General features: G+C 39.2%; 3 protein-coding genes across 4 annotated transcripts; 2 read left to right on the plus strand and 1 right to left on the minus strand.

Annotated features, from left to right (window-relative positions):
* Positions 1-929: 929 nt before the first annotated feature.
* On the minus strand, positions 930-7,157 carry kcnj11l (potassium inwardly rectifying channel subfamily J member 11, like). The gene is made up of 7 exons (XM_026919489.2): positions 7,084-7,157; positions 6,419-6,575; positions 5,282-5,463; positions 4,893-5,129; positions 3,846-4,115; positions 3,429-3,636; positions 930-1,897 (listed from the first exon to the last, which is right to left on the minus strand). Exons 3-7 carry the CDS (start codon positions 5,438-5,440, stop codon positions 1,455-1,457), a joined length of 1,317 nt encoding a protein of 438 aa, XP_026775290.1. The 5' UTR covers positions 5,441-5,463; positions 6,419-6,575; positions 7,084-7,157; the 3' UTR covers positions 930-1,454.
* A 124-nt stretch (positions 7,158-7,281) lies between these two features.
* bet1l (Bet1 golgi vesicular membrane trafficking protein-like) lies at positions 7,282-10,650 on the plus strand. Its single transcript, XM_026919569.3, has 4 exons — positions 7,282-7,552; positions 9,562-9,647; positions 9,745-9,801; positions 10,074-10,650. Exons 1-4 carry the CDS (start codon positions 7,531-7,533, stop codon positions 10,239-10,241), a joined length of 333 nt encoding a protein of 110 aa, XP_026775370.1. The 5' UTR covers positions 7,282-7,530; the 3' UTR covers positions 10,242-10,650.
* A 2,785-nt stretch (positions 10,651-13,435) lies between these two features.
* arpp19b (cAMP-regulated phosphoprotein 19b) lies at positions 13,436-15,095 on the plus strand. Of its 2 annotated transcripts, none has more exons than XM_026919486.3 (3): positions 13,436-13,610; positions 13,911-14,033; positions 14,193-15,095. In XM_026919486.3, exons 1-3 carry the CDS (start codon positions 13,578-13,580, stop codon positions 14,361-14,363), a joined length of 327 nt encoding a protein of 108 aa, XP_026775287.1. In that variant the 5' UTR covers positions 13,436-13,577; the 3' UTR covers positions 14,364-15,095. The 2 variants fall into 2 exon arrangements, with proteins under 2 accessions (XP_026775287.1, XP_026775286.1); XM_026919485.3 differs by having other exon boundaries at positions 13,440-13,631.
* Positions 15,096-17,963: the final 2,868 nt, after the last annotated feature.

The following is a 17,963-nucleotide window of genomic DNA, read 5'->3' on the forward strand; positions in this document are numbered from 1 at the left end:
TATTAATAATGTAGGAGAAATTACAATGGTCCTTTTGATAGCAGGGGAAAATGAAAGATGAGGACATATTAAAACTATACTGATACATGTAGTTTCCATTTTTTTCCCTTACTGTTTGAATAATAATTCTAGCCTATCTGAATTAATATACAGCTGAAGTTAAATGAGGCCTTCCTTCCATACTGGCTGCTACAAAATGCTTATTTCAGCATTTCCATGTGAAAAGGATCACTCCAAATATGTGGAAGCATGTGGTATCTGATCCTTTTTTAATTTTCCATTCATTAAAGTAGTCTAATCTAATGAATAATGTACAACCAATAAATAATAGGAATGTAACAGAGATCATATATTAAACACAAAACAAGGTACATTTATCTGGCTTTTAAGAGGCTTTAGCTCTTACGAGGCTTTTAATATAGCTTTTAAGAGGCTTTACAACACTCCATTAACACTACGGTTGAGCTCATTTTAGGTTAAGAAAGAAATATGTAGAAAACAAGGTTGTAAAATCCCAGTTACTCTGCACAGCTGTTGCACTGTAAGCTGATGACATAACAAGTTCTTGCTTGTATAAGCCATCCAAACAGTGTTTAATTTCGGATTAAAAGTGAACTCAGAATGCTTATTTTTAATTTAGTGTTCTTCGCTGTAGACTTTTATTGATCTACCCCTTAGAATATGTCCCTATCAGAAAATAAACTGTAATGAATTAACCTAAAAAAAATTAAATAAATAAAATAAAAAAAAAAGGTAAATGTAGTGAATTCAGGAAAAAAAAATAGACCTGGATGCACTTACCTAAAGCATAATTTTGCATTTTGTTGCTGTATTTGGAATAAATGTACATAAACATTATAAAGACTTAAACCGTATTTCATAAAAAATAAAAAAAAACATTTAGATCCACAGTACAACACATGAAATGCTTAAAGAAAAAAACCATAAAATTTTATTTGTACCATAAATAAGGTAAAATAAATAAGAGAATGGATAGACATCCAAATATCAGTAGCAATGGAAAAACAAGTCTTGAATGGTGAGGGACTGGTTTAGGTAATTGCACACGTTCACAACAATAACGCTACCAAAACACACTACATTTAAATAAAGTGATATTCAAAAACAGTTATAATAATATTGATTCATAAAATTGAAGCAATAGAACACAGATGGCAGGTACAAGTACACAACCACAACACAAAGACAATGGAGTTAAAAAAGGGGGGTGAGTGGAGATAAAGTCACACCAACTACAGCTGCTTGTATAAAATACAAATATCCAGTAGTGTAAACAGAAAAGGAAAATTACAGTTCATTAAAAAAAATCAACTGCTTTACTGTCCAATCTTCCCAAACCAATATAAAAATAACATCATTAAAAGCTTTCTGATAAAGTAGCTATACTATATAATCTGCACATCCATGTCCTATATATACAGTATATTACATATTTAATCACTCATATCCTCCATGGTCGCCTCCTCCAGCTCTCTCCCTATTTCCTCTAATTTCACTGTCTTCTTCTGCCCGTTCTTTTCTTTACTTTTCTCCTGCTCGTCTTTTTCTGCTGGAGCGTACCACGGCCGGGATGGGTTATCCTCGCAGGCCCGGCCCGCGCTTCTCCTGTAGCCGCCTCGTCCGGCCCGCACCAGTCCCCAGCCCTGAGGCTTACCCTCGTGAGGGCCGTTGTCCTGCACCCCTCTCGTCTGGTCCAGCTCCTTAGCGCTGAGGGCGGGCATCCGCACGGGCACCGTGTTACCGAATTTGGAGTAGTCCACAGAGTAGCGGCCGTCCTCTTCTGTCATGATGGACACGAAGCGGCGTCCCCAGAGAATCTCCTCCGGTGTGTAGGATGTGCGTGCCTGCATGGTGATGCCAGTAGTCTCCACAACGCCTGACAAGGAAACAGACATACAGTACAGGAAGTCATATTTTAATTATGTTTCAGAGAGATTAAAGCACATTTGTGCTTGTTAAGGTTTAAAAGGTTTTACATTTCACAATCACAGACTTTGATTTATCTAAAACATATGTACTATGAATATACACTCCTGGGCAAAAATAAAAAGGGCCAAGCCCAAAATGGCAAAATATTAAGCTTCAATGGTCTTAACAACAAATCATTGGTCAGGAAATGAGCAAGAATTAAACAAATAGATAAGGGAAGTTAGTATGGGAAGCTTTTCCTTTTGATTTCTTTAAATGTTTAAACCTTATGGCCCTTGATTGGCTGCATCAGGTGTGGCAGAGAACCAATATGAAGGAGTTTAGCACTTTTATTACTGAGTCTGTCGCTATATGACAGAGCTTTTCTAGTCTTGAATCTGACTGGTCAGAAGGCTTTGATTGGTTTTCTATAAATGGTCTATATTAATGTGCTTGTACAAATAAGGTATTGTTTCTATAGTAACAGTGACTTCTATAGTAAGACGCTCCACATACTTTAATAATAAAGGTCTAATAAATCTATTAATAAACAGATTTTAAAAATGTGTTGTTATTTATCAAATGAAATCATCAAATTTGTTATATGATGACGCTATTATTCTGTAAGGATACATTTATTTAACATTTATGGAAAGAGTCTCAAGTGACAGCACTGTAACACTCAGAGGTAAAGCTGTTCCTTTACGTTTTCCGCCACAGAAAATTCTACGGATGGAGGATGTTGCATTTTGTAGCTTCTCAGTAACAAGAAGCATTTTTCTGTTTTATTAACTTCAAGAGACAGTAAGGGAATGACTGGTGTTGCTGATAACAAGAACTTTCACGGACACTCTACAGTATTAAACGTAACTATAAACTGATCAAAAGTATGATGTAATAAATAAAAAAAGTAATTGTTGGTAAATTGCTGTGGTACATAAGGAATAAAATGCTATTCTAGGAAAGTAGGCATCTTCAGGTTTGGGCTGCATTACACCACCCCTTCACTGATTATTTTCCTTTAACAACATGCCCTGTAATGTTTTACTCTTTACTTAACATTCAAACGCAAATGAATACAACATTTACTTACTCAGTTCCCTAGTTTCTGATATTTACCCTAAAAGCGAAATGCTTCTCTTATTAATTTGGTGCTATTAACTAAAGCAAAATAAGTTAACACATTTTATTATTATTATTATTATTATTATATCTGATTAATCATTTTTTAATGTGTTTGAGTATTTGACTACAAAATTACTAGGAATTTCCATTATTTGTTTGAAGTTTGTTTGCTATCTTGAACACAATCTTATATTGTGGCAGAAAACCCACTGTACATTATTAATAACCACTCGCACTCACTATTCACCCTTAGACAGCTTTTACTAAAAGTCACCTGAATAGGCCTTTGTATACAAAGCACATAAAACAAATAATCCAGTTAAAAAAAAAAAAAAACAATAGTTTACTGTAGCTGCAGGGGAACATCCTCCTACCTTCCAGTATAACTATGATCTCCAGATCCTCAGTGGCCAGCGACTGGGCAGAAAGCTCATACAGGGGGCTTCCTCTATCAATGGTGTGACTGATGATGAGGGGCGAGACAAGGAAGATGCCATTGCTCCTGAGTGGGTTTTCCACCTGGATGTCAAGTTGGCAGACTGGAATCACCTCCCCTTCTGCCGTCACTGTCCTGCGAATCACCTGTGTGACGTGGCACAAGACAATCAATCAGCATTCAGGGGACAGAATAAAACCATTGCTACTGATAATGGCTAAAACAGTTCTTCAAGCATCCCGAAAAAGTCAAGAATTCCTAATTTGGTTATTTAAAATTTCTCTGATTTCTGGTTTATATTAAGTAAGAGATCCCTGGACAATGAAGAGTACCATTTACCTGAACTCTTCCTCACCTGCATCTGAATGGTAGCTGATATGATCATACTCTTCCTCAGGTCTCCAACACGAAACATGAACGTGGGTTTGCCATTGCGCGGCGCGATAACAGCGTTACGGGAGAAGATGAGCGTCTCTGCTCTGCGATTGGCTTGAGCTGTTTTCATGAACACGCAGCCCAGCATGACAGCGTTGATGATGAGGCCCAAAATGTTCTGGATGATCAGGACTACAATGGCCAGTGGACACTCTTCTGTGACCATCCTCCCACCAAAACCAATGGTCACCTGATAACATAATACAACACGGTACAACATTTATGGATTTGAGCACAGTTAGGTTCATTTATTCTAGATTTCATTTACAAGCAATGTTCCAAAACAACTGCCAGTTTAAAAAATATTTGTAGGTACTGCAGATTGTATGTATGCCCTCCAGAATTATTGGCACCCCTCATGAAAATGAGCAAAAATTTATATATAAAAAGAATAACACATGCAAAAAGCGCTCAAACATACAGGGACGTGGTATAGTTTTTATTTTCAGGAGTGCAATTATTTTCTATAAAACGATGGTTTCAAAATTACAATTAATATTTTAATACACCTGCCCTGGAGAGAATAACACCACTGAGACTGTAACATCTAACATGGTTGGAGACACTTGCAGAGGATCTTGATCCACTCCTCCATGCAGAACATTTTAAGCCCTTTATATTGTTGGTTTGTGCATGTCAGTTCAGACCACACATTTTCATTAGGGACTAAGAGACTGAGCTGGAGAATGCATAACATGTATAACATGTAACATGTTTCTGTGTTGACTGGGAGTATGTCTGGCTCATGATCTCGAAAGCTCTATCTATGGCCTCTTGGCAGAGGCATCAGAGTTGAGATATCCTGGTACTATCCGAGCAGAAAGGTTCATGAGATAGTCACTGCAAATCATTAATTTCACAGAATCTTTTTTTTGTTCTTTTTTTTTTTTGAGAGGTGCCAATAATTCTGGAGGACCCCATAAACCAGCTATCATAAACCTTTCGTTCCATCCAGCTTGTTCCTCACCTGCACCTCGATGGAGAAGAGGAATGCTGAAGTGAAGGAGTGGATGGCAGTAACACAGGGAACAGGTCCAGGCTCAGTGGGATCTCGTGGCTCCAGATCACCGTGAGCGAAGGCCAGGAGCCACCACATCATGGCAAAGAGCATCCACGAGCAGAGGAATGCTGAGGTAAAGATAAGGAGTGAGTGCTGCCATTTAAGATCCACCATAGTGGTAAAAACATCCTGAAGAAACCGACCCTGGAGGGAGAAATTAAAAGAAAAACAAAGCTAAACTGCATTGCCTGGGATGCAGACCTTGCTCACTTTAATTACAAAAATGCATAAGCACGGCATATATTAAATTGTCTCCTAACAAAGTGAGAATGAAAATAAATATTGCATTGTTGTACCTGCTCCCGTATGTTCTTGTGAGCAACGTTGCATGATCCACTTTTGGTGATAAAGCGAGCACGCTGTGATTTGCTACGGAAGCGGTTAGGCTGGGTGGCATCTTCAGCCAGGCGTGTCAACAGAAATCCTTCAGGCACCAGGCCTTTCCGGGCCAACATTGCTGGATTTTCAGAGCTTTGCTCTAATAAACAACATAAAAAAACACATTATTAAATTAATTACTGTTGCTGACATGATATACAGACTAAAACTATAATTGTACAGCTATTTCAGTAACAGAATGGGTCCCTGGAGGACTAGTGGTTAGGCCTCGGCGCTCTCACGCCACAGCCCGGATTCGATTCCTGGCACAGGGAACCAACCCCAGTCATTGGGTTTGCACACAACGCTGCACTCCCAGTGCTCGTCCCAAGCCCGGATAAAATTGGGGAGGGTTGCATCAGGAAGGGCATCTGGTGTACAAACTGGGCCAAATCAAATATGTGGAACAATGATCTGCTGTGGCAACCCCTAACGGAAGCAGCCGAAAGAAGTACAACAACATTTCAGTAACCGAATGCCCAGACACTGAACAGGTCATCCAAAATGACCACGAGTTATAATCTTTATTCTTTATGCTTTACAACAAAATCAAAAACTGAGTTAACAATTTGGTGTATATTTAAGATATTACTGGTCACTCCTCGGGGTCACTGGAGGACTAGTGTTTAGGCCACAGCACTCTCTCCACTGTGGCCCGGGTTCGATTCCCAGCCAGAGAACCGACCCCAGCCACTGGAGATGCGTGCAACAGTGCGCTCTCAGTGCCAGTCCCAAGCCCGGATAAAATCGGGGAGGTTTGCCTAAGAAAGGTCATCTGGCGTAAAAACTGTCCCAAATCAAATACACGGACCAATGATCTACTGTGGCGACCCCTAACAGGAGCAGCCGAAAGAAGAACGACTACAACTGGTCACTCCTTCAGAGAATAGAGGAGCGAGAGGATGATTTTACACCTGTGGGTTGCTACGTAGATTTTAACACAACAGCGATTGTGTACTACATAAACTAGTGAAAACTACTAGTCAAAACAACCTGAGCGCAATTTTATTGTTCTGAACACGACGGATAGTGGGGTAGACCAGTATAAAACATACATCACCACAATGCAGGAGTTCAGAGGATCCTGATTAAACTGACACAGAGCAGCATCCCAGGCTTGGTGTGGATGTGGATGTGGATGTCCATTCATTCACTGGACGTCTATTGATTTTGTCTTTGTGATGAAGGGAGCATAAGATGACAACACAGGATCTGGAAAAAAAAAAAAAACAAGAAACACAACAGATATATCAGGATGAGCTTCTGTGTAGCTGCTTATACATTTTTTTTTTCAAATATCACCAATATGACATTAGTACAGACATAAAACTGTTTATAATATGTGAACCTGAAAGGACAAGTAATTCTAATAATCTAGACACTAGAAATAAGATTTAATCAGTAAAGACAAAACAATTGGATGTTCTAGACAATGCTGGAGTGCAGAAGATAACCTCAAAACCCAAAACCAATAACTCAAGCAGATCTCACACAAAATATACAACTGTTTATATATATATATATATATATATATATATATATATATATATATATATATATATATATATATATATAAATCTGCCATAAATACAGCTTGTGACAAATCATCTTAAACATCCTGTTATTTGTATGCCATTCATAAACCTTAATCAAATCATATGCCCCCAAAAAAACCAAAAACAAAAGATTAATTTATTAAATATGGTTAAACCTAAATTACCTTGCTGGCTCTTTTTACACCGAGGATGCTATCTACCGTGACATCTTACGAAACGCATTTGTCGCTGTTACCCGTACCCTGATAAGACCCGCCCCCTGCGCTACGATTGGTTAAGTCCTTCACGGCTACAGCTTAGGATTGGCTAGAAGCCCATCCTCTCCGCGTTTGAGGATGACCCGCTAACCAATCGCAGCTCAGCAAAGATGGCGACCATTATCAGTAAAACCAGGATAAACTGAGCTGGCTAATCCAGCTGAGCGGAGTGGAGCAGGCGGACTAACATATCCCACAATCCTTTTAGCCTTGTCAGATTTTAAGGGAACATCTTTATTTTTGTTTTGAGTTACAGTGGAATTATTTTGGACGTAGGAACGTTTTTAATTTGTATTTTTCTCTCTGTGTTTGGTGGTGTTTTTGACTAGTTAGCTAGAGAGTTTGTTTATAAAGATGGCTGATCACTGGAACAGGGGTAAGTAAGTGACACGTAGTTCGCTGTGACAGCACTTATTACTACAGCTGTGTACTGCTAACACACTTTCAGGCCAAACTCACAAAACAGTGCACTTCCTTACAAAAAAATAAATAAATAAATAACCATTCATGATGTTCAATTAGTTTAATTAGTTCTTAAGCACAAAATGTATATTCATTTGCTAGTACTGCTTCAGACAGCTTCAGGATATCAGCTATACTCTTATATACTATTCTCCAATTTTGTGTGTGTGTGTGTGTGTGTTTGATGCATAAACTTTTAAGAGTTGACTCTACAAAATGTGTTTAGTTAGCACTTAATGCATAATATATGTACTGAGTTAAGTTTATACTTGAGTTTATGCATAGACCTTTCCCACTTGGCATTTGTAAATTCAGCCTCACTTATTTATTTATTTATTTATTTATTTATTTAACAATATTACTCTATATGACCTTATTACTTACTATATGAGCTTGGTGGACATCCCATTTCAAAACCATGGGCATTACTTCATGGAGTTGCCCCCCGTTGCATTTGTAAGAACCTCCACTCTTCTGCGAAGTCTTTCCACTAGATTTTGGAGCGTGGCTGTGGGGATTTGTGTTCATTCAGCTACAGGAGCATTAGTGAGGTCAGGCGCTGATGTTGGTGAGGAGGTCTGGGGTGCAGTCGGTTTTCCAGTTCATCCCAGAGGTGTTGAGTGGGGTTGAGGTCAGGGCTCTGTGCAGGTCACTCGAGTTCCTCCCCAACAAAATTGTCAAACCATGTCTTCGTGGAGCTTGCTTTGTGCACAGGGGCATTGTCATGCTGGAACAGGAAAGGGCAGGGGTGTCCAATCTTATATGGAGAGAGCCGGTGTGGATGCAGGTTTTCATTCCAACCAAGCAGAAGCCACACCTGAGTGTTGGACACCCCTGGGAAAGTGTCTTCCCCAAACTGTTCTCACAAAGTTGGAAGAATACAATTGTCTAAAATGCCTTTGTATGTGTTGCATTAACAGTAGTTGCATTAACTCTTCACTAGAACTAAGGGGCAATGGCCCAAACCCTTAAAAAAAAAAAAAAAAAAAAAAGAAACAGACCATTATCCCTCTTTATTGTTGGCACTATGCATTCGTGTATGTAGCGTTCTCCTAGCATCCGCCAAACCCAGATTCATCCATCAGATAGTGAAGCGTGATTTATCACTCGAAGAGAACATGTTTCCACTGCTTCAGAATCCACTGGTGGCATGCTTTAAACCACTCCATCCAATGTCTGGCAATACACATAGTGATCTTAGGCTGATGTTCCTCCTAGGCACTTCCATTTCACAATAGTAGCACTTACAGTTGACCAGGGCAGAAATTTCACAAACAGACTTGTGGCAAGTGCCATGTTTAAAGTCACTGAGCTCTCCAGTACGACCCATTCTACTGTCAATGTTTGTCTAAAGATATTGCATGTCTGTGGGCTTGCTTTTATGCACTTGTTAGCAATGGGTGTGGCTGAAACACATATTCTTGAAAAGGGATAGGAAGTTGTGTGCTGTCATAAATTACTTATACTCTATGGCCAAAAGTATGTGGACACCTGACCATCACACCTATATGTAGGCTTTCCCCAAACTGCATAGAACCCGCACTGACCAGATATTAATTCTATCTTGGATACACTGTGTGGTTGTCGGTGCTATGCGGAGAATGATCCACCCAAATAATATCTGCTCAGTAGTGGTGCTGTAGTGCTTCTCTTACTATTGATGGACAGGGTACAGGGGAGCTGACCAAATTGTGTACAGCGACATATTGACTATTCAGTATGTATACGTACAGAAAAGTGCACGTGTGTGATCAAAGGCCACTGAGTGTAGATATGAATTAGGTGTACCTAATAAACTGATAGCTGGCTAAGGCTTTAGCTACTCGTAAATTGTCTAGGGTTAGACAATTGTCCTTGACCAGCTCATTTCTACTTTTAATCAAGTAAAAGGTTTGTGTACCTCTTCCATCATTGTCTTTCCAGGACACGGTGCTGTTGATGATATGCTGGACGCAGAAAATAAACGCATGGCTGAGAATCTCGCAACCAAAGTATCCAGACTGAAGTCGGTATGTCACATCACTCCAGTTTGTAATGTAACATCATGCTTTACTTTACAGATTCCGGTTAATGAAATGTGTGATTTGTCTCTCTTCTCACTTACAGTTGGCATATGATATTGACAAGGAGGCTGAAGAACAGAATTCATACTTGGATGGCATGGTGTGTGATCCTGTCAGCAATCACGTGAAAACAGACTGGGTCTATTCCTAGTCTGCAAACAATATACAGGGTGGCAGAAAAGTCAGGAACCAATGAGAGTAAAACTACATATATTTAATTTTGTGTTTATTATTTACAACATGACATTTCGGACATGCTGTAGACATTTGGGGAAAGATGGTACTTGGTGGCTTTATGCCATACAGTTGTCAAATATTTGAAGACACTAAAATTTATTAACACGGTGCATCGATGTCATTTTTTTTCTGTAGGACTCAAATTTCCTCAGTGCGACTGGACTGTTGACGGGCAGCGTAAAGAGGTTTTCCACGATGGTCCGCTCTGGCAGAGACAACCGCAAGATCCTGTGCTACGTGTCAATAGGCCTGGTCCTGATGTTCTTTGTGCTTTACTATCTAGTCAGAAGAATACAGAACTGACATGTCTGCATTTTTTTTTTTTTTTACTATATGTTTTCTCAGTTTTATGAGAAATATAATCATTTTGGGGAATTCAGTATGGGAATTCATCTTTGTTTATACGAGGAAATGTTTTCACAGATGTTTTCATCACTCATCTTCCAGGTATAATAAAGGTGATTAGAACTGAAAGCTCATTGGTGTGATTCCTGTTTATCCTGTACTCAGATGCTTGCTAATTACTGTAGTGAAGTAATCACGCTTTGATTGCAATATATTCCATAAATGATGTAACAAAAAATTTTTTATTCTTGGAAATCCTAAGGAATGACATAAGATTATTTAAAATGATGTAAGAACTAAACGCTTTGTTAACTGAACTTTGTACTAATTGTCCAGTATGTAACTAAATATAAATATACTATATCTATATTGTTTATTATTATTATTATTATTATTATTATTATTATAAAGGATATTTCTAATATGTTTTCTTCTATATAATAAAAACATTTCACATTTCTGTCTTTTTTCTAAGTATGTTTATTTTCAGGCCTTCTTTTCAACTTTTTTTTTTTTTAATTTGTTTACTTATTTTTGCTCTTCAGGTGAGCAGCGTGGCATGCTTATACAGCTTAACAGTTTTATAGTATTTATAGAGCACTAGAGAACTTTTTTTTTTTGTAAAAAAAATTGTAAAATGTTGGCTTTGTTATATGCAGCAGTATGTATTTGAGCTGACTCGCATATCGGAAGAGTGGCTATTTTAAAGGCTTTACTGTATCATATATCTTTATGAGAAAAGAAAGAAGATATTTTGATGCCATTTGATGCCTGACAAACTGAAAGCCTGCCCGTTCAATTGTAACTAAATTTAGCCCTTAAAACTTTTACAGATTGAGTCAGGTCCATAAATACTTAGACATCGACAGAGTTACTGTTATTTTAGCTGTCTACTACAGGATATTGGAGAAATGAAGTTGGCGTCTGGAAATACATGCTCAGTTGTGTTCAGTACTCAGGTGATAGACCTGGCTACTGCAGAACATTCTACTTCATTGCCTTAAAAAAATCCTGGGTTGCTTTTGAAGTATGCTTGGGGTCATTGTCCATCAGCAGTGTGAAGAGCTGTCCAATGGGTTTTGAAGGATTTAGCTGAATCCGAGTAGATAATATAGCTCTATACACTTCAGAATTCATCCTGCTGCTTTTGCCAGCAGTCACATCATCGATAAATACAAGGGAACCAGTTCCACTGGCAGATATACACACCCACAGCACAAGATGAGGTGGTACACTTCTTTATACTTTTCTCTTCCCATCATTCTGCTACAAGTTGATCTTTGTCTAATTTGTCCATAGGATATTGTCCAGAACTGTACAGGCCTTTTTTTGGAAAATGTTTTTGGCAAACTCTAATCTGGTCTTCCTATGTTTGAGACTTAGCAATGGTTTACATCTTGTGGTAAACTTCTTTATTTACTCTGGACTTTGAGCTTCAGTTCTTGATTTAATTTCAACTCCAGTATATGTGGTAGACAACTAAAGTAAGAATAACTTTGTTGGTGTCCAAATATTTATAGACCTGTCTGTATGTCACATTTTAAACCCTGAGTACACTAAAAGAGTTGGATATGTTGAAGTACATAAGTATTGCGATACTTCATGATGACACCGTTCCATTTTATACAAAATACACTATATGGCCAAAAGTATGTGGACAGCTGATCATCATACCACATGGGCCTTCCCCAAACTGCTGCCACAAAGATGGAGGCACACATTTTATAGTATTAGGAACGTGGCGTTGTATTTCGCTTCACTGAACTAAGAGGCCCAAACCTGTTCCAGCATGACTATGCCCCTGTGCACAAAGCGAGCTCCATGAAGACATGTTTTGCCAAGTTTGGAGTGGAAGAACTCGAGTGTCCTGCACAGAGCCCTGACCTCAGCCCCGCTGAACCCCTTTGGGATGAACTGGAACACTGACTGCACCCCAGACCTCCTCACCTGGCCTCCCTTATGTTCTTGTAAATGAAAGAACACAAATCCCCACAGCCACGCTGATTATCTTGTTATAATGGCACCACAATGGTCAAGGGGTAGGATATATTAGGCATCAATTGAACAGTCACTTTTTGAAGTTGATGCATTGGAAGCAGGAAAAATGAGCAAGCATAAGGATCTGAGTAACTTTAACAAGGGCCAAATTGTGATGGCTAGACGACTGGGTCAGAGCATCATTGGCTCACTGATGCATGTGGGGAAACCATGTGGTCCGATCCCACAGAAGTGGGACACACACAGTGCATCACAGCTTGCTGTGTATGGGGCTGCGTAGCTGCAGACCGGTCAGAGGGCCCATGCTGACCTCTGTCCACTGCTGAAAGCACCTACAATGGGCATGTGAGCATCAGAACTGGACCATGGAGCAATGGAAGTAGGTGGCCTGGTCGGATGAATCACATTTTCTTTTACATCATGTGGACAGCCAGGTGTGTTTGCGTCACTTACCTGGGGAAGAGATGGCACCAGGATGCACTATGGGAAGAAAGCAAGCTGGCGGAGGCAGTGTGATGCTCTGGGCAACGTTCTGGTGGGAAACTTTGGGTCCTTGCATTCATGTAGATGTTACTTTGACACATACCACCTACCTAAACATTGTTGTAGACCAAGTACCCCCCTTCATGGCAACAGTATTCCCTAATGGCAGTGGCCTCTTTCAGCAGGATAATGCGCACTGCCACACTGCAAAAATTGTTTGATGGGTTGACGAACATGACAAAGAGTTTAAGGTGTTGACTTGGCCTCCAAATTCCCCAGATCTCAATCCCATCGAGCATCTGTAGGATGTGCTGGACAAACAAGTCTGATCCATGGAGGCCCCACCTCACAACTTAAGGATCTGCTGCTAATGCTGGTTCCAGATACCACAGCACACCTTCAGAGGTCTTGTGGAGTTCATGCTTCGATGGGTCAGAGCTGTTTTGGTGGCACAAGGAGGACCTACACAATGTTAGGCAGGAGGTTTTAATGTTATGACTGATTGGTGTACATTTTTAGTAAACACATTTTAACTTGGGGAAGAAAACTAGATGCAAACATGTCAATAAAGGTAGGAATAACCCCATGTGGAGTTAGGAGTAGTGTTGGCTCATGGTTGGGTCTCCGGTCCAGTAGAGGGCGCTACTAGACAAAGTAGCACCTCCATCCATCCATCCATCCATCCATTCAGGTTCCTTTAATTCACATTCACAACAGCTAGCAGCAGAGCGGCATTGTGCTGGAGGTTGTGCAGGGAGACATCCACGCGCAGTTGATTAGCAAGCTCGTGATTATTCGCGCGTGTTTATCGAAATGTCCCGCGAGACCGAGCAGGCTGTGGAAGAAGTGAGTACAGAGGAGCAGCAGGTCAGTCTCAGCAGAACGCAGTGGAGCTAGCGTTAGCTAATGACCAGCTAGCATGCTGTTTCCCAGTGTGGATGTCACACTGGCGTGTATATTGGTTCATTGCTCTGATATAATACTATCCTTATTCACTCATCTCTGTATGAACTGCTCATAAAGTCTGTTTGGGATTTGCCACTTGTTTTGACTACTAATTTCTAGTTTTTTTTTTTTCTTTGTTTTCCTTGTCAGTTTGTTTAGTAACTCTCTGTCTTGTCCTTGATTGCTCCCCATGTTCTGCAGGAGATGCAGGATAAAGTTGTGAGTCCTGAGAAGGCAGAAGAAGCAAAGCTAAAGGCTAGATATCCTCATCTGGGCGCTAAGCCAGGAGGCTCAGACCTGCTGAGGAAAAGACTACAGAAAGGGGTATGTTTTATCTCCAAACACACCTGCTGTGCAGAAACCATTTCTGTATTGATCATATGATGTATCGATCATGAGCATTTCGACAAACCTGACCACATATGATCGCGATCACACCTGATTTTTTTGTATATTAATCAATGTGCACTCTTTTTTCTGCAGCAAAAGTACTTTGACTCAGGAGATTACAATATGGCCAAGGCCAAAATGAAGAATAAACAGCTCCCGGCAGCGGCGACGGAGAAAACCGAGATCACAGGAGATCACATCCCGACTCCTCAGGATCTGCCACAGAGGAAGACCTCGCTGGTGGCCAGCAAACTGGCTGTTTGATATGAACTTTGCGAGGACTTTCCAGTTACCATTCCTGATATTTTGATCTCTGCTTTACCTCCATTTTACTGTCTCTCTCTCTGTCTTTCTCTTTCTCTTTTTTTTTTTTTTTTTGTTCTTTCCTCTCTTAACTTTCTACTGCCTGTGTAATTGCTCTAAAGAAATGCTGTTTTGATCAAATGTTTGCTGCTGAGCACCCTCATTCTCCCATTCATGTGTGTAAACAAGACGTTTTGGCTGTAGTTCCAGTTTCTATTACGATGTAATTCCAGTTTCTACTCCCAGGTGTGAATGCAATGTTATCTGACTGAAACAATTGAACAGAGACCTTTCTTCTTTTTTTTTAGGATTTTACTAGTTTTACTCACTCACTCCCTTGCAATGATTCATGTGTGATTCTTACATTTACACTGGCCTTTAACGATAACCCTCTCACTTGTTATAATGATTTCCAGTAAGACGCAGAGGGTTTTTTTTGACGTGTGCTGCTTACCTCCTGCGTGTGATTGGTGAAACTTGCCTTAATGATATCTGCCACAGTTTCTCTTGGGCAATATTTGCCCACTCTGAGAGCGAAGCTCTTCGGGGTTTAGCCACAAGCTTGTGCTGATGTGATTTTCCAGTTAGGTCTTCTGGTTGGGGCAGCTCACTCATATTCTTCAAACTGTGCACAAGCACTGACTGTCACAACTGTGCCATTCGTTTTGTAAATAAACTAGTTTTGCACAAGAACATTCTGATCTGTCTCCTTTTTGCCTTTGACTTAACAAACAGCCTCCTAGGGCTAGGTTTTGAAATAATGCAAATGGTTTATACAGGTAATGACTGCCTGAGGTGCCTTCTCTCATCAGACATACAGTTCTGTGCAAAAGTCTTGGGCATGTGCAAATAAATGCTGTAGAGCAATGATGCATACAAAAATGATGCCTACATATAAAAAAAATACTATGAAGAGCAGTAAACAGTAATAAATGAAAGAAAGTCAATATTTGGTGTGACGATCCTTCACTTAAAAAAAAAAAAAAAAAATAGTAGTCTCAGGTACAATGTGTGCAGTTTTATAAGGAAATGAGCTGTAAGTGTTACTGAGCATCTTGCAGAAGCAGCCACAGTTCTTCTGGAGACTTTGACTGTCACACTTGCTTCTAATTTTTCAGCAAAATCCAGCAGCCTTCATTATGTTTTTTTTGTCTGAAAAGTGTCTCTTATGTAATATACTGCTTTCTTTACTGCCATACAAAATTTTCTGTAACATTTTATTTTGTGCCTGAAAACTAATGTTTGGAATCTAAAATGTTTTTGTACTGACTCGATAATGTAAAAGTCATAAAATAAAAATCTATAACAAAGTTTGTACTAAAAAATATAGGGTGCCTAAGACTTTTGCACAGTACTGTATATTAACTATAAGAATTATTAACGTCATTCTCGAGCGAGTCTGCACATTAAGCCAGCTCTTGTAGGTGAACACTGAAACACTGAAAGATGTAGGCAATGCCATGACACATTTATTTATTTTCAGTAACTGCTAAAATGCTTCCATGAAAATTTTAAATCTCAGAATGGTGAGTTTGACTTTCAGCTGTGTGTATGTAGTCCAAGTCTGTTATTTTAAAGTGAATCTTCATAATGAGGCACAGACACAGCAGGGTGACATAACATTATTGTATTGCTTATTGGCTTGCAATGATTTAATTAGGTTCTATAACACAATGCTATAAAGCAAACTAATACTATTCAGTTAATTAAAAGCTAGGCTACAGTAAGATTTCATTAAACAATTTCAGCTATTGTCAGGCAAGGAAGGAACAGTTACTGCTAAAATATGGCAAATATTATGGTTTAATAAAATAAATGACTGAGACGTTGATGAGTCGGTTCTTATTGCTGAGCTGAACCAAAAGATCCAACTCACAAAATAAAAGAGGTGAAATTTCCACCATTAATAAGAAGTAATGGGGTTTGAGGATGCTACAGCTTCCCCTACTGTCAGTGTGTCTTAATTGCATCTGCTAAAAGAACTAAAATAGAGTTTGAAGTGTGCTGTTCCTCTATATGTGTTTTTTGTTTGCAGTGTGTTAAGTACACTAGTTAAGTAAGATTTGCATCCTAAACAGATTTTTTTAAACACCACGATGGTGCAAAAGACAACTTTATACAAGATTTATACAAGAGCCTGAGTACCATTACCTTGCTGCAGTCCACATGGCATACAATAATTCTTACATTTTTGTTTCTATTTGTATAGGTTACATGGCATTCTTAAAAAGATGTGGATTTTTTTATGGCACATTCTCATAACATAGGCTTATAGGCTATACACCTATACTATATGGTCAAATGTATGACAACTGACCATCAAACCCATATGTGGTTCTTCCCCAAACTGATTCCACAAACTTAGAAGTACACAATTGTATAGAATGTTTTTGTATGCTGTAGCATTACAATTTCCCTTCACTGGAACTAAGAGGCTCAAACCTGTTCCAGCATGACAACCTCAACCCCACTGAACACCTTTGGGATGAACTGGAACACTGACTGCACCCCAGACCTCCTCACCAACATCAGCGCCTGATCTCACTAATGCTCTTGTAGCTGAATGAACACAAATCCCCACAGCCTCACTCCAAAATCTAGTGGAAAGCCTTCTCAGAAGAGTGGAGCTTATTATAACAGCAAAGGGAGAATAAATATGGAATGGGATGTTCAACAAGCACATATACTTTTGGCCACAGATACAAACTTTTGGCCATATAGTGTACATACTGTAATATTTATTAGGAACACCTGCACAACAGCACATTTATGCAGTTATCTAATCAGACAATCAGGTGGCAGCAGCACAATGCATAAAATCATGCAGATACAGGTCAAGAGCTTCAGTTAATAAAGAAGAAGTGTGATCTCTGTGACTCTGATTGTGGCATGGTTGTTGGTACCAGAAGGGCTGGTTTGAGTATTTCGGAAACTGCTGTTCTCCTGGGAATTTCACACACAACAAGTCTCTTGAGTTTACACAGAATGGTGTGAAAAACAAAAAGCATTGAGCGAGTGACAGCTGTGTGAGTGGCTACGCCTTGTTGATAAGAGAGGTCAGAGGAAAATGGGCAGATTGGTTTGAGCTGCCAGGAAGGATATAGTAACTCATATAATCACTCTTTACAACCATGGTGAGCAGAAAAGCATCTCAGGATGCACAAAACATTGAACGTTGAGGTAGATGAGCTACAACAGCAGAAGACCACATCAGGGTCCACTCCTGTCATCCAAGAACAGGAATCTGAGTCTATCATGGACAGCTGAGGATTACAAAAAAATAAAAAATAAAAAAATCACCTTGTCTTTTTCCAGTCTTTAACTATCCAGTTTCAGTGAGCTTGTGACATACACTAGTTTAACTTTATCTCAGTATGAGTTATTACATTTTTAGGATTTCTTTTTAACTTTTGTTATTGTTTTAATTTATATAATATTATTTTATAATATATTTATATTATAAAATGTCATGCATTTTATTTTTTCCCTTTATTTTATTAAATGAAATAAACATTTACTGTGTTATTAACGTTTCTCTTCAGCAACTGAAGGTGGCTGCAG

Source organism: Pangasianodon hypophthalmus, chromosome 9 (assembly GCF_027358585.1).
Source record: "Pangasianodon hypophthalmus isolate fPanHyp1 chromosome 9, fPanHyp1.pri, whole genome shotgun sequence".
NCBI classification, from domain to species: domain Eukaryota; kingdom Metazoa; phylum Chordata; class Actinopteri; order Siluriformes; family Pangasiidae; genus Pangasianodon; species Pangasianodon hypophthalmus.